Source organism: Abramis brama (assembly GCF_963993115.1).
Source record: "Abramis brama genome assembly, chromosome: 14".
In the NCBI taxonomy this organism is placed as follows: Eukaryota; Metazoa; Chordata; class Actinopteri; order Cypriniformes; family Leuciscidae; genus Abramis; species Abramis brama.
In genome coordinates, this window is record NC_139976.1 from 16,231,375 (window position 1) to 16,247,787 (window position 16,413).

General features: G+C 37.2%; 2 protein-coding genes across 13 annotated transcripts in view; both read right to left on the reverse strand.

Moving 5' to 3' along the window:
- ablim2 (actin binding LIM protein family, member 2) overlaps positions 1 to 13,329 on the reverse strand; it is a 70,697-nt gene extending 57,368 nt beyond the window's left edge. For 6 of the 12 annotated variants that reach the window (XM_084134518.1, XM_084134524.1, XM_084134521.1 and 3 more), the window contains exon 1: positions 1,125 to 1,370. In XM_084134518.1, the coding sequence (XP_083990644.1) occupies positions 1,125 to 1,140 (16 nt within the window). In that variant the 5' untranslated portion in view covers positions 1,141 to 1,370. Of the gene's footprint in view, positions 1 to 1,124; positions 1,402 to 12,985 lie in introns of those variants that run through there. The other 6 variants (XM_084134517.1, XM_084134525.1, XM_084134526.1 and 3 more) reach the window with 2 other exon arrangements.
- Positions 13,330 to 14,314: 985 nt separating this feature from the next.
- Positions 14,315 to 16,086, reverse strand: cdca9 (cell division cycle associated 9). Its single transcript, XM_084134165.1, has 10 exons — positions 15,841 to 16,086; positions 15,619 to 15,750; positions 15,490 to 15,530; positions 15,359 to 15,410; positions 15,215 to 15,285; positions 15,089 to 15,138; positions 14,878 to 14,961; positions 14,720 to 14,786; positions 14,556 to 14,642; positions 14,315 to 14,464 (listed from the first exon to the last, which is right to left on the reverse strand). Exons 1-10 carry the CDS (start codon positions 15,956 to 15,958, stop codon positions 14,414 to 14,416), a joined length of 753 nt encoding a protein of 250 aa, XP_083990291.1. The 5' UTR covers positions 15,959 to 16,086; the 3' UTR covers positions 14,315 to 14,413.
- Positions 16,087 to 16,413: the final 327 nt, after the last annotated feature.

The window sequence follows — 16,413 nt, forward strand, 5'->3', positions numbered from 1 at the left end:
CTGTGATGGCCACACACAGAAATCCTTTCACATGTTGCAACTAGTTATAGACTGATATACTGACTTGGCATTGAATTAAACATTATTTGGCCGTTTTAGATTATCGGCTTAAACGGATAAGTGTACCTGCTTCTCAGTTACAAAGTCAGCCTTGTCAATGGATAATGCACAATTCCTGATTTCAACGTTTTGTGAATATTCAAATAGCAAATGTTTAAAAATATATAGAATTACATCATTTGTATTAGCCTATATCACATACTGTATTCATTGGAAATCAGTCAGCTATCAGCCAACAACTTTCTACAGATATCTACATCATTAACTGTCTCAACTCCTATCCAAATAAAATTCATCAATCATTTTTGCACACAGACAATTGTAATGAACTCATTCAAAATCAATGAACTGCCTGCTTTCTTATTCAGACATCATTGTAGTGTCTAAACATGACAATAAAAATAAAACCTGGCTTTTTCTAGACATGCAAACCTCTAATAACAATCAAGTGCTCTTTAATTGCCTCTGAGAAAAGAACTATGTGTCAGCATGTCAGTATGTCTTTCCCCCTCCCCTATTCTCACTATCCTTCTCCCTCCCTCTCTCCCTCTCTCTCTCTCTCACACACACACCAGCAAAAACATCTCTAGACTGCTGTCCAAGGAGGCCAGATTGCATCTGAGCTCTTGGAGTGCAACAGCATGTCCTTCTGCCAAAGACATGCATATTCTCTAGGTGGGCTGTTGTTATTGTTGTTGTTTTAATAGATAACCCTCTAAATAAACGTTTTTGCGCATATATATATATATATATATATATATATATATATATATATATATATATATATATATATATACACACACATGCATTATGAAATCTCAGATGTTTCACCGAATGAAACATTTCCTGAAAATGTAAATTAAAATTCAATGTCATATAGGCTAATGATGATGAACAGACTGAATATCATAATATTAGAATATACTATTATGCTTCGATATTACTACAATGAAGTCGACATATAGCATCAATGACACAGGTTCCCATTGACAAAGAGGCACAACCCCCATCTGAAATAACATATGTCATATATGACCAGAGCGTCAAAGGGCAACATAGCCTACCTTTTTCTTCAGGCATCGTCTCGCGTAATCACGTCTATTCTGTATATAAGAGAATGATACTGCTGCTGTCTGAATAAATATCCGACAGTATTTCAGTGCAGCACAGCGGTGTGGTTCATGTTAATGCTGAGCTCTTCTCACGTCGCGAGCACCGGAGAAATGCGCTTCACACACAGCGCACGACACTACAGGAATGAACGCAGGTCATATGATTCCCGCCTCAGCGCCTGACAGGACAGCGCACACACTCGAGCTATTGAAGCAATCCATTATAAATAGAAGCTTCTCGGTCAAAAACATGACACCCCTTCCCAAATATCTGAGGGCGTTCGCTATCATTCAGCCCAGTTGGGAAAACAGTATGAAACAACCTGATAACAACATGAGATAGGCTACTCAACTCAACTTTTATTTATAAAGCATTTTCAAAACCATGAGAATGGACCAAAGGGAGCGTGTGTGTGTGTGTTATATATAAGTTTACATATTTATTAATAACTTTTAGTTAACTTTCCAACAATATGCATCATTTAGTCAGCGACTGAACTTGTGTGGTGACAAGTAACAACCTCCAGTGAAGCGTTTAATGCACTTTTCTACCAAATACCAATAAAGAAAACGAAGTGTAAAGAATATGGAATATGTTTAAACTATGAAAACTATCTTCAAATAAATATGAATATAAAAGACAAGTTATTGTGACAAGTTACATGGACATAGAGATAGGCTATATTGTAAAAAAAAAAAAGATATGATAATAATAATAATGACGAATTTTTTCTTTTTCTTTTACAATGTCCCAACTACACATAAAAGTGGCAAACAATAGCCTATCAAAATGACCATCTGCATCCACTGGCATTTAGATGTTTACAGCCTTTGCTATCCCATAATGCCACATTCTGCCCTGACTCAGTGAGAATCCTTATTGTGTGACTTTTATTACTACATATCTTTTCAAACAAGATCATACCTTATTATTATAGCCTATAGTCGTGTTGAATCCGCTTTTCATTGAAAAAGTACTGGATTGTGATGGATTAGATGCCTGTAACAACAGTTATGATATCTGAGATCATCAGTGTGCCATTAGCAAGACCGCACTTGAATGTATTGCTCTAATGAAAGTTCTGAAATATGAACAGAGTCATGACAGGCATTTATGAACCGCAGAACTTTTCACACACCCGGTCCGTTTAATTAACGAATTTATGAGGTCAGAGGGGCGCAAATCTTTTCCAGTTCAGAAGAGCCCTCACTCACACTCCAGATCTGTCTCTATACACAGTTCACTCTTTGATGTCTAATCACGAAGCATGAGTCAATGTCATACTGCTATCTCACTCTCTCACATGTCCTCTATAAGTCTTGAATAATGATCAGGCTTGTGAATAGCCTGCTAGCACCTGTCAGGGGGGGTTTGCAAAAAAAGGCAGGGGCCATTTCAATTTCCAGAGCTTTCTCACATCAGTGCATACTTCACTAGAATTGAGTGCAAAATGTTTTTCTCTTTTCCATAGACATTACAAAGTTGAAGAATCACACTAAATCGAAGACCAAACAAGTAATTAATTATGTGTTTTTTTGTTTAGTTTTTTTACTGTGCCAATTTGCATTTGCAATGCCATAAGCATTTGGCTTCAGTTTCTGTAATCACTATTAAAAATGCTTGTTTAGACACTGCTGAAAATCTGGGCTGGCAATCCATGGAAAAAAATAATAAAAGAGGCATTGTTCGAAGGTGAAAGATGGGAAAAGAGAAAAAAAGGAGGGAGAGAGAGCCAGCCAGCCAAGCTCCTTCAAAGAAAACACATTACATAATTATTTACAAATCTACACTTTTTTTTGTCCATTGAAATGATTTATTTTTAAAGTTTTGACACGCCGTGGGCATTTTCTTCATGTAGTGACATTCTTTCACAATTATGCTTGCAAACATTATTGGATATTTTCAGGCTATTCATCAACTGAATCAATAGAGACAGCAGGATACTCAGAGGTGGAAGCGTTGCCAACCACCAAAACCTCTTCAATTGTTTAGGATGCCCAACCAAATCTACAGAGCTCTTCTGGATATATTTACTTAAACATTGTTTTTTAAAAGTATCTTTAGAAATTTTTCTCAAGTTGCTTCCAACACTGTATTATTATGCTGACTAATTCAGATCTATACATGGGCCAGAAAACAAAAACACAACACACTAGAATAAAATAAAACATGTAAATGTACAGTAGACCTAATTTCTATAGAGGAATTCAACTATTTAAAATAAAGAAAAACTAAAAAATAATACAATTAATTCCAAGAATTAAACAAATCATTTAAAATTGTAATGTATACCTCATTTTATACCTCATTTTTAAACTTGACAAAGTTTTTTTTTTTAAATATAAAATATAAAAAATAAAATCAGCTTTGGGGTTATAGCCTAATCGCCTGGTCCAAAAATAAAGATATAGTATGTACTGTAAACGTGCTTTGTTTCCATTATCTAACATATTCAGTCAATCATATACATTACGATTTCTGCATGATTTTTTTAGAAAATATGTTTTGCCTCAACCCCGAAAATACATTACCCACCAACCATCCTGTACCAATTAAGTGACTGTGTGAGAGAGCATAAAACAGTAAATATTATGAATTATAAGCAGTGTTTGAACACTATTTTTTAGATAAAACTTGCATTGACTATGTTTACATGCAACCTTGTAATGCGATTATAATGAGATTTAGGCAATATTGCAATTAAACTTTACACAATACTTCAATCAAATTGATGCAATTAACCAAAATATGTGGCGTATGCTGATTTTAATCGCACTAAACAGGCATGTAAACACTTTAATCACATCTTTTCCACTCACACATAGCGGTAAAGAAGGATCCCTTTTTGGGTGCTGAAGGAAGTTTATGTTGGCATTGTTACACAACATGAATATATAATGCAGTAAAGTGATGGTCGAAAACAAAAATGCATTTTTAGGCATTACCGAAAAAATCCAATACATCCATGTGTTGATGCAAGTAGATTAAAACAGTGGCCATTAACAACCATGAATGCGAGTTCATCATTTATGCTGTGCATTGGGGTAAAAATAACCACAAATCTTAGAGAACAATCAGAACAATGAAAATTGCATGCAAAGGAGAATCATGAGGTTTGCTCGTGTCATGTAAACATCTTACTGCGATTAAGTTCGTACTCTGATTATTGGAAATAATCACATTACTGGTGCACATAAACATATTCATTGTCTGTAGGTGACATTGTACAGAGAGCTGACAAAGCACAGCCTGCGCTGCAAGAAAATAACACACACACCCGCACGAACATTGCCAGTGTAAAAAAAGATCAAATTCTCCCTCTCTACACTTTGATCTTAATTTAACAGTCCTTCAGCACTTTTACTTTAACTCCATTCTATAGCCTATCCTTCTTGCCTGAGTTAATGGAGAGTAATAGGGGCCACAGAAGGAGAGAGATAACAGAGAGAGAGAAAGAGAAACAGTGGTGGGGATGTCCTCTGCTTGCTCCAACTCAGACACCCTTAAGATTCAAGTTATGAATAATTTACTGCAGTCCTTTACTCTATTCAAGTAACCCGAGACTCCTCTAAAGCACAGCAGCGGTGCTCAGGTGTCAAATCTCAGCAACACATGCAGCTATTGGTGAGAACATACATTAGGTTATGGAAATCTATGAATACAACTGTAACTAAGCCATTCAATAAAACTGTACAAAAAATGGTCAGTTGTGAATAAAAACAAGATCATTGCAGTACCTTTTACAAGAAAATTTGAGTATTTCTACTTTGGAATTTCCTGTTTAATTCAAATGTTTCTTTGCCGTTTCTTTGTAATTATTTGTGAAACTTACCAGAAATTTCTGAGTGAAAACTGTGTATGTATATATATATATATATATATATATATATACATACACTCACCTAAAGGATTATTAGGAACACCACACTAATACTGTGTTTGACCCCCTTTCGCCTTCAGAACTGCCTTAATTCTACGTGGCATTGATTCAACAAGGTGCTGAAAGCATTCTTTAGAAATGTTGGCCCATATTGATAGGATAGCATCTTGCAGTTGATGGAGATTTGTGGGATGCACATCCAGGGCACTAAGCTCCCGTTCCACCACATCCCAAAGATGCTCTATTGGGTTGAGATCTGGTGACTGTGGGGGCCATTTTAGTACAGTGAACTCATTGCCATGTTCAAGAAACCAATTTGAAATGATTCGAGCTTTGCGACATGGTGCATTATCCTGCTGGAAGTAGCCATCAGAGGATGGGTACATGGTGGTCATAAAGGGATGGACATGGTCAGAAACAATGCTCAGGTAGGCCGTGGCATTTAAACGATGCCCAATTGGCACTAAGGGGCCTAAAGTGTGCCAAGAAAACATCCCCCACACCATTACACCACCACCACCAGCCTGCACAGTGGTAACAAGGCATGATGGATCCATGTTCTCATTCTGTTTACGCCAAATTCTGACTCTACCATCTGAATGTCTCAACAGAAATCGAGACTCATCAGACCAGGCAACATTTTTCCAGACTTCAACTGTCCAATTTTGGTGAGCTCGTGCAAATTGTAGCCTCTTTTTCCTATTTGTAGTGGAGATGAGTGGTACCCGGTGGGGTCTTCTGCTGTTGTAGCCCATCCGCCTCAAGGTTGTGCGTGTTGTGGCTTCACAAATGCTTTGCTGCATACCTCGGTTGTAACGAGTGGTTATTTCAGTCAAAGTTGCTCTTCTATCAGCTTGAACCAGTCGGTCCATTCTTCTCTGACCTCTAGCATCAACAAGGCATTTTCGCCCACAGGACTGCCGCATACTGGATGTTTTTCCCTTTTCACACCATTCTTTGTAAACCCTAGAAATGGTTGTGCGTGAAAATCCCAGTAACTGAGCAGATTGTGAAATACTCAGACCGGCCCGTCTGGCACCAACAACCATGCCACGCTCAAAATTGCTTAAATCACCTTTCTTTCCCATTCTGACATTCAGTTTGGAGTTCAGGAGATTGTCTTGACCAGGACCACACCCCTAAATGCATTGAAGCAACTGCCATGTGATTGGTTGATTAGATAATTGCATTAATGAGAAATTGAACAGGTGTTCCTAATAATCCTTTAGGTGAGTGTATATATATATATATATATATATATATATATATATATATATATATATATATATATATATATATATATATATATATATATATGCGCATGTGCATCAGTACACCGGGGAATTTGTGATGGAGTGAATCCTCGATTGAATCAAATATCTGAATATAAAGCAAAACAGTGGAGAACATGTATACAAAGTTGTCATAAAACTCTAGATGGCGCAGGCTAATAGGTCCTCAACATGCTTGCAATCACATCATTCTCTATAGGGCGCAGCTGATTGGTTCCTGTTGTATCAGTAGCCAATGAGCTACGTGCTCAACCTTCAAATACTTGCTGAGCATTTGCCTTAGCAGTGCAGTGCGCTTTGAAACCCTACACCTTCCCCAGCTCCACCTGGTACGGATAATTCATGTATACGCAGCAGCATGTCTTGCTACTGCCGCTGTGAGCAAGTCCCATACTTGCTCTGCAGCAACGTAGCAGATCTATGAACATTGTCATATCCATTACCATGCCAAACACTTAGAGAGTTGTCATAACAGAAATATTAAATACATATCGTAGTAGCCCTAAGATGCCATGTTCATTTTTTACAGCCAATTTGAGCTCAAGCTGGTTAATTAGCAGAAGTTATTTCTAGTTCTCTATTGTTTAACAAAATGTTCGAACAACAGATGTTTTAGGAAACAGTCATGACTATTCTCCATCAATGCATCATATTATTGTAGCAAAGCAGACTATGCGCTGGACTATCTGTTTGCAAAACTAATGGCAGACAGGGGAGTGAAAACAACCTGTATTTTAGCAAAAAATTGATAACGTTATTCAAAAACTATTGTATTAGTACAAAAATACTATACTGTACGAATTTATCACTGCAGCTTTCCTAGGATTAACCAAAAACAAAAAAAGTTAACCAAAACGGATAAAAAAATCCTAGAAAAGCCAGTCCTTTCTGTTCTTTTTGCTGATTTACAGCTTCTGAGCTGAGAACAATGACTGGCAGTAAATCCAGACCTGATAAATCCAGTTTAGCACAGGGATGCTACATTCTGGATGTGTCCCCCATAACCTCAGCACTTTTGGTTTCCATGGCAGGATGAGAGGGCTGACGGTTAGAGAATCATCACACTCTGCTGTTACATTCCCTTTAGAGTCAAATACACATCACAATAATATACACACACCAGGATCAGAAATCAACAGGGGCTTGGGGAAAAATAAAATGCCACCAAAATGAACAAAAATCCCTGCAAAATCAAGATAATAGGGGGGGGACTACCCTGCACAATTACACAAAATCTATACAACTGTCGTGATTAAAGTGAATATTGGAAAAGTTAAGCCCTGACACACATACAAACTGGAACATCGTTTTAAAATCTGCAAAAAAGAACCACAAGGCCAATTAAAAACCCCTGTATAGCACAAAACGGTTCTGAATAACAATATGTCTTTATTGCTGAACCAAATGAGCTGCAAACTACCATTATTTTTAAGATCTGATGTTTCAGGCTTGACTTTTGGGATGAGAGGCATGCCTGATCAGACGAAGATATATTTAGAGATATTCAAAGTGTGCAAAATGATGGAAAGAGTACATGCATGCAAACTGCCTGTGGTTTGACATTGTTTCAGTATCTCATGAACAAATTTTGATGAAACCAGACGAAGCTCCATCTGGGGTGTCATGCAAACTGTTCGTGAACACTGACTCAGCAGTACTTTATTCAGCAGAGCTTCATTCCTATAAAATAATGTAAATAAAGCAAAAGTTATCATATGAGTTTTATTACTGTTGTGCATGTGCAGTGGCTGGTACAATCATGTGATGACAAAACAACCCATGTCTGTTATTTGTTTGAAGAAAATTAAATAGAATATGAACACACACACAGTCACCTGTATGGTGGCAGGTCATCTATGGAAAGCTTGCCTTTAGGGTATGATGGGTAAACAGAAGCCTATTTTGCATGAAAGCACAAATAACTGGTCTTATTAACAAATACAGCTCTCACCTTTGTGTAAAAAGTAAGCTCAAAGCAAATATCAAGTCATTAACACATATCAAATGCTTCATGGTCTGACTGTGGAAAGGGTTTGTTTTAAAAAAACAGCTTAAACCATCTTCCAATAATTCCCATATAGATACATGCACATTCACTTACTGGTATGTATTATTTTTATTTAGTTATTATACAAAAGTCAATTTAGACAAAGGAAAAATACGTTTAGTAGCAAGAATAGTACATTTAAAAATGTGTATTATGCATTATAATGTGAACATGGCATTTGCAGGAAGGGATGTGCAAAATAATAAGTACTTTGTGGTATAATACGGTCTAAAAACATTACTGCACATCAAATGACAAATATAGCAGACAATATGATGGTGGACAGAGTGTATTAACACAACAGATCCTGTTCTTGAAATGCCCCAAACACTTGCTGGTGATGAAACGGCATTCTCCCAGCATGCCAAGAGTCAATTAACAAACCAGCAGGGTTCATGCAGAAGGCAAGGGTGTATATTTCAAACACTTTTTAATACATACGATATCCAATTTGTGTCTCCTTTCTGATTTCTGCAGGTCAGAGCGGCACCTTAAATAGCTGAAAACAGCTTCCACTTCACGTGAAAAATGAGCCTTCTTATTTAGACCCTAGCTAGTGTTTGATGAATAAGCTGGAGGCCATTCCTCTCACAGTCAGTCCCAATAAAACCAGGACAAGGAAAATGTCACAGGCCCACTCTAGATTTCAGGGCTAATTACTAGTGTCTCTTTCTCAGGGACTTTCTGTACAGCGGTGATATCATCAGCTATTTCTCTGTTTGCTTCCAACAGCTGTAAAAATCCAACATCCAGTCTGCTCCGCTCCTCAAAGAGCCAAAATCCACAATCTGTCTAATTGCAACCAAATACCTTCAAAAAAGGAAAGGATTTAAAAACAAACATCTTAACCTGCATACCCTAATACAGAGGTGCAACTAACCGTACAATCACGCAACGTTAGAACAGCAAAATAAATGATTACCAGCTTTTTAAAAGCAGGAGACAATCAGATGTCCATGCATCAAACTCAGTATTTTGACACAAATTCATCCGTTACTTGGTAGATACTAACCAAAACTATAAAATAAGATATTAGCCAAATAGTTAACTTGCCAGGGTTCCTACACATTTTCCATTTCAAAATGTATTTGACTAAAAAAATTAACAAATCCAATAAAAATTAAATTTCCAAATCTCCTTCCAAAAGATTTTTCAGACCATATTTAACAAACGGTTCATACAACATTATTATATTTGGTAAATTGTACAGTCATTTGTATATTTGTTTTCTTTGGTTTTCTCAAAACATGCACTTGCATAATGAGTAGAAACCTAAAACACTTTATAACCTGCATATATTCACCTCGGATGCATCAGTTTGATACTGTAAAAGTGGTCTGATGTTGCATGATCACTAAACAGCAAAGTACAGTCTGATTTAGACTTATGTTGCCGGTTTGAGTGGCACACACACATTTGTTTAGTGAAGTTCAAAATAGACTTGTTTGTGGTAAAGACAAACAGTTTCATGTAATGAAAATGTGTGCCTTGAATTAATTCAGTCGTGCTCAATTAAATGATCACTCAAATTTTGCCATGAAACACTGCTTGTGTGATACATGTATTTATTATAGAAAGTCTAAATTTTATATTTTAGAAAACTAAACAGGGGCAATAGTCTTGAAGCACAAATATCTTTCTTTACCTGGAAATCACTCAAATTCCAACTTTTCCATACTTTGTAGGAACCCTGACTTGTTGCAATAAGGGAAACAAATATATGTGCCACCAGTCTTTTGTGCTGTGAATTTTTTTACATGTTCACTTTTGTACAAAAAAAAATTAATCTGGCACAGTGTTGAAACAGCACTTCTATGTCCCATATGAAAATAATTTCTGTTTTGAACCAAACCCAGTTGAGAATTGCTGCTCTGATGTATAGCTTCACTCCAAAGTCACTCCCGTTATGATTTAGCGATTTAGATTTAGTGCTCTTCTATTACATCAGTCAGTTTCACATGAGTTGAATTTCAGGCACATCATGCTGACCTGAAAATAAGGCTATACAGATTGTATAATTAACCAAATTATGCATAATGTGTTTCAAAAGTACTTTTCCAGAAGAACATTTCTAAAGAGAAATAATAAAGCTTTTGTGAACAAAATTTAATTTAATTAAAGCTGCAAGCAGCATTTATCGGGGTTCAAGCTATTAAGGCCTTTAAGGGTTTTTAAGCACAAAAGCATCAAAAGTTATCAGGTTTTATTTAGCAAGCATGTAACCACTGACATAATAGATGGAAAAGACCATTTACAGCCAATACAGGCAATGTACCATAGGAAATATATGGTTTTAAAGCTTTTTAACAGTTATAGCGCCACCTATAGTCCGATCTCCATAAAATTTGGCATGCTTGTTAATGATGTTATGTCACATATGCTCACCAATTTTTGTGAGGTTCTGAGTTTTCATTTAGGATTTATAGGCTTTTTAGTGTATTTTGCTACGCCCATTTTATAAATGACCCTATTACAGCCATCCAAATGCAAAAGTTCAACTTTTTTTTGATAGTTTTTGATCTAGAGAGTCCAGAGAATTGTCCTAGACTGGTCTGGTTCCAATCGTGCGAAAAACCTAGGACTAGTTCGCAAAAGTAGGTTTTTAACATGTTTGCGAATATTTAATGAACGGTTTGATTGACAGCAATGGTCCTTGAGGCAAAGTTGTTCAGGATGAGGAGATCTATCAAATGATATGCATATTGTGTGGATATTTGTAACACCACGTGATTACAGAGCTGTAAAACTCGTTAGCGCCAACTAGTGGCCGATTTCTTTCAAAATTGTTACAGACCTCTATGGCCTTGAGTCGAACATGCCCATCGAGTTTCGTTCCGATCGGCCTCCGTTAACCTTGTCTAATAGGTGCTCAAAATTCATTGGCCGATGGCGGCCATGTTTTTCGAGATACGCCAATGTCCTCATACACATACATGGCACCTTGGACCAAGACACTGCATGCCAATTTTCAAGTCAATCGGACTAATGGTCAGGTGGTTATAGCCTGTTTTATGTTTTTTTCATGTTATAGCGCCACCATGTGGCCAATTGCCGCGGTTTTTTTACTGTGACCTCAGATTGACCTCTTACACATGTGTACCAAGTTTGGTGAAGATACCTCATTTACTTCTGGAGTTATAGCCATTTTAGTAAAATAGGCCCCTCCCACAACGTACGTTTTGGCGCCCCTTACCGTCCGTGAGTCGAAATTTCAACTTTTTTTCGATAGTTTTTGATAATCAGACTCTAGAGAACATTTCTGCACTGGTTTGGTTCCGATCGGGCGAAAAACCTAGGACTAGTTCGCAAAAGTATGTTTTTGACAAAATTCAAAATGGCGGAAAATCTATCATGGCGGAAATGAAATCGGAGATATACGTTTTGTTCGTCAGGCGTCCAGCTTTCCAATGATATAAGACACTTGAGTCTACGTCATACGGTCTAGTAGTTATGAGCAGTTTCGCGCTTTTGGTTGCTATAGCGCCACCTATGGGCCAATCGGGGTCATACTTTGATAGGTTCTCCCCAAATTGAGGACTACCATTTGGTCAAGTTTCAAGGTTCCAGCTCTTACGGTTTGGTCTGCACGATGCGTTTTAGGGGAAAATAATAATAATAATAATAATAATAATAAAAATCAGTACAATTACAATAGGGTTTCAGCACTTCGTGCTTGAACCCCTAAAAATCTGAGCAATTACAATAGGGTTTCAGCACTTCGTGCTTGAACCCCTAATAATAAAAATCAGTACAATTACAATAGGTGTTCAGCACTTCGTGCTTGAACCCCTAATTAAGCAACCACTTCATGCACAGGTATGAACAGGGTATGAGGTTGCAGAACATCATTCTCCACATAAAATTTGCACTTGCTGCTACAGTTAAATATCGTATTGATTAAAGTCAGAGGTATTGACCACCTTGACAGCAAAATCAGCGAATACCCGAGATCTTGCGGATTATCCCAATTACCAGATGTTCTGCTCAACACCCTCACTTTTAACTTAAACTATAGTGAGTGACAGTAGGCCTACAGTATATAAAGTACTCTATTATTACATTACTTTCAAAGTATCGTGCTATGTCAAGTTAATGAACTTTCTATGGGAGCTTCCAAAATGACCTAAAACTGCAGTTAAAAATCCATGGACAAAATCCAATTGTTTGGTTACTAAAATATTAAAGCAGCATGTTTTAGACTTTACAAAAAATATATATATTTTAAGGATAAAGAAAGCCATATTTCTCAAAATAAGTAAAAACGCCAAATGCAACAAATCCCTTAGTAATAATTGTATTTTGGTTCTTACAAACTTAAGGGGTTCATTGTCACTGGCTGCAAAACACAAAGACGGTGCTTCGGCCTAATTAAACATCTGGGACTACAGTTAAACGCAAAGAGACAACCTAAGTAAATACACCTTGGACAGCAGCACATTCCGCATTTCGTACAACAGGGCTGCACTGCAACATAATGAGCGCTGGTGGATGGGTGGGTGGAACCATCAGACTACACCGCGTACAGACACAGGCAAATCTCCGGGCTTTTAAGTAATGAGATTAGTGTATGTGATGCACTCCCAACACACTCACCGGTGCTCATTGTTATCCGCAGACCTTTTCAGAGTCCAATGTCATGTAGGCTATATCTCTAAATCCTCATTAAGGCTGAGCAGTCAGCGCGCTCCGTACATTTTCCAGTCGCCCGGTGCACAAGTGCTCGAGCCAACGTGGAAAGTAATAAAAAGATACCAAAATAAGCGCCTCGCACCTGCGACTGAAGAAAAGTCGTTGCTATATATTCTGTCGAATCGGTAATAAACGTAGTGCGCAGCGTTGCGGGCGCATGCACGAGCAGGGTGTTGCCGTATGGCTGTGATGCGCTCGTGCGTAGGCTATTTGCCTCAGCACCATTCCCGCACGAGACGCACTGTGCCAGATACGTTTAAAGACGGGAGGGCGTATGGGAAATGGAGTTTATGTACGCGGATTCAGATGATCAGAATAAACTCAAGATTAACTACAGCAAAATATCATTAATATTAAATGGCATCATTTTAAAGCATATCTCGTCACCAGAGATTGGATGTCCCTCTGTATTGGTCCCAAGACTCAAAGTGCTCATGTGCTGAAATATAGTTGGCGGACCCCAGGGGTCTCACACTGGGCTTCTGCCAGACACTTAGGCCTGGTTTCACAGACAGGTCTTAGATTAAGCCAGGTTTAGGCTTTAGTTCAATTAGGACATTTAAGTAGCTTTTATAAACATGCCTTAGAAAAAAACATTACTGGTGGGCATCTTGAGACAAAACAATGGCACTGACATTTAAGATATGTCAGCACAAGTTGCTTTCAGTTAAAACAGCTCAAACATGCATTTTAGCCTAGGACTAGGTTTAAGTCATGTCAGTGAAACCGAGGGATAAAGTAATATCCACCATTTGTCATAACGCAGGCAGTGTGGGGTGAGCTGTGCACATATAACAGTGATGCGATGCATTCAAAGCTACGTTAATAAGCTCCAGATATTTATATATGAAAAATAAGTAAATCGATCAAGTTAATTAAATGCATAAAATAATTACTGTACATGCATAATTACATTTAAATGGCTGTATACTGAGCAGTGTTATATATTTGAGATACTATTAAAAGGTTAATTTGAATTAGTTTCTCATTTTAATTCTATATAAATTGTAATTTCAGTTTGTTATTTTAGTACATAAAGTTAAATGAAAATAAGTGATGGCAATTAATTAATTTATATATATTTTAATTAATTTAGTTTACTATAAAAATCACCCCAGTACTGAGAAACTGCACAACATGACAAACTAACACCATCTAGTGTTAAACATTTATGGCATCCTCTATCAGTCTTTACATATTTGCATACAAATCACACTGCATACCGGACAAAATCATAAGCAAACCACTTTATTGCATCTCTTTACAATAGTTTATTTATTGATTTACATTAAACATTAAAACACTGGCTCCAACTGATCGGATTAAAACGCATCAGCATGTGTTATTGAGCCCCACTTTTTTACAAAGATAGTCCATTAGGTCCTGCAATAAAGAGGTCAAACTTCTGGTTATGCTAAATTTCCAGTGTTTCTTTAAGCAACCACTTAAAATTATGCATTTTTAAATGGTTTACCTTGATCTTTCGCATCTGATCTACAGCCGCATCATCGAGCAAATCAACACTGATGTCATCTTTATTGTCCTCAGAAAGTAGCAGCGTCTTAAAAATACAGAAATGGACCATTGTTGAATGCTATAATGAGCAAAAACTTTGCAACGGTTCGTACATACACTCACTTCTCCATGGGAAGTTACTATAGTGGCTGTAGCCATCATTTCATCACCAACAGAGCGACTTGCTTGTCTGTTCGTCAAAAGAAAAGCAGCATTTTTAGTGAAAATGCACATCAGAAAAGAAATACACTGGTACAACCATGTAAGAAAGGAAACTTTACCTAAATTTACCTAAACCAAACGCTTGGTCACTGAGTTTGACAACACGTCCTTGGGTTCTTTTTGCACTGATAGTTGAGAGAGACCTGTCAGTGAGTGTAAAGAGAAATCCAAATGTGAGCTCTCCACTGTATTTGACCATTAGGAATATTTCATTGTGGACAAAAGCAATTATTTAACCACCAGAGAGTTTCAATGAAATTAAAGCTTTACCTCAGACTTCCAGTGCTGTTACTGTTGTGCAGGGTCTTCTTCGCAGGTTTCTGTTATGAGAAAGCTCATACATAAATTTTCAATTAGGCACCCACAAAGAGGACAAAACAAATGGAAGGTCAGTACCTTTACACCATCCCCTAGAGTGGTCTTGATTTGAGCTGATGACCTTTGTTGCCCTGCTGAGGCATTTAAACCTAAAAGGAATGCATGTTAACCTAAAATCAATAAAAGCTGAATTTAAAAACATGACTAGAAGTTGCCTTGAACCTTTTTTGCTTGGCTTTCGAGATAGGGGTTTCCGAATTTCTGGAGACGCACTCTAAAAAAAGAAAAAGAAAAAAAGAAAGGATACAACCACCAATTTAAGCAAACAGCAGAGGGGAGCAAAATCATTTTACCTTTAGTGCCATTGTGACATCGCCCACAGACGTGTCATCATCTTTAAAAAAACAAAACACAGATTATAAAGACAAATAACATTAATAATAATGTCCAAACAGGACAAACATGCTGTGTAACTGTCGTACCATTCATTAGGTCTTTTATCAGCGTGGTGTGGAGCGAGTGCGGCATTTTCATCAGCTCTATTTTGAAAACTCGGTCCACAGTTGCCAGTAATTTGTTCAGATTGGCCTCCATTTCATTAATCCGCTCCTGGGCTGTTTCGGTGCAAGCAAAATAACTGGTTAATTATTACATATGCAGGAAAGATTATGTATTGGCTAATTTGGCTTTAATATATGACTGACCTTCCTTCTCAAACTGTTGTATGAACAGCTCCTTTCTCTTGGTGAGTCTAATCTTCTGGTCATAATCAGGCTGACCTTCAGAATCCTGACTGACTTTTCTAGTTCTTCGTGGAGCCATGCTAATTATAATAATACAAGAACTGATCTTCAGATCTTTTTATGAATAATACAAACCTGGGAGCAGGTGCTCACCATGCAATTACTTTCTTCTGTTTTAATAATGATTGGCAAACAAATTTATACGGTACTCTTCCGCCACCTACTGGACTGGATGCGCCTAGATCAGATTTTCCCGAACTGCTGTTCGCGATTTTCTACAATCAAATACTTATTTTTCCATAGGCCATTAACCAACATCAAATAGATGCGAACATGCAAATGTGTTGTTAAAACATTGAAATATTAAATTATAATCTCAGATGTTTCTTAAAGTAAATATTCTAGATCAAATGGGTCATAATTATTACAGAAAGTCATCATTTCGACATTTTTTTTTTTAAATCTCATAATTATGACTCTTACAGACAACTCACAACAAAGTGGATAAAAGAAACAAGAAAATAAATATAGATT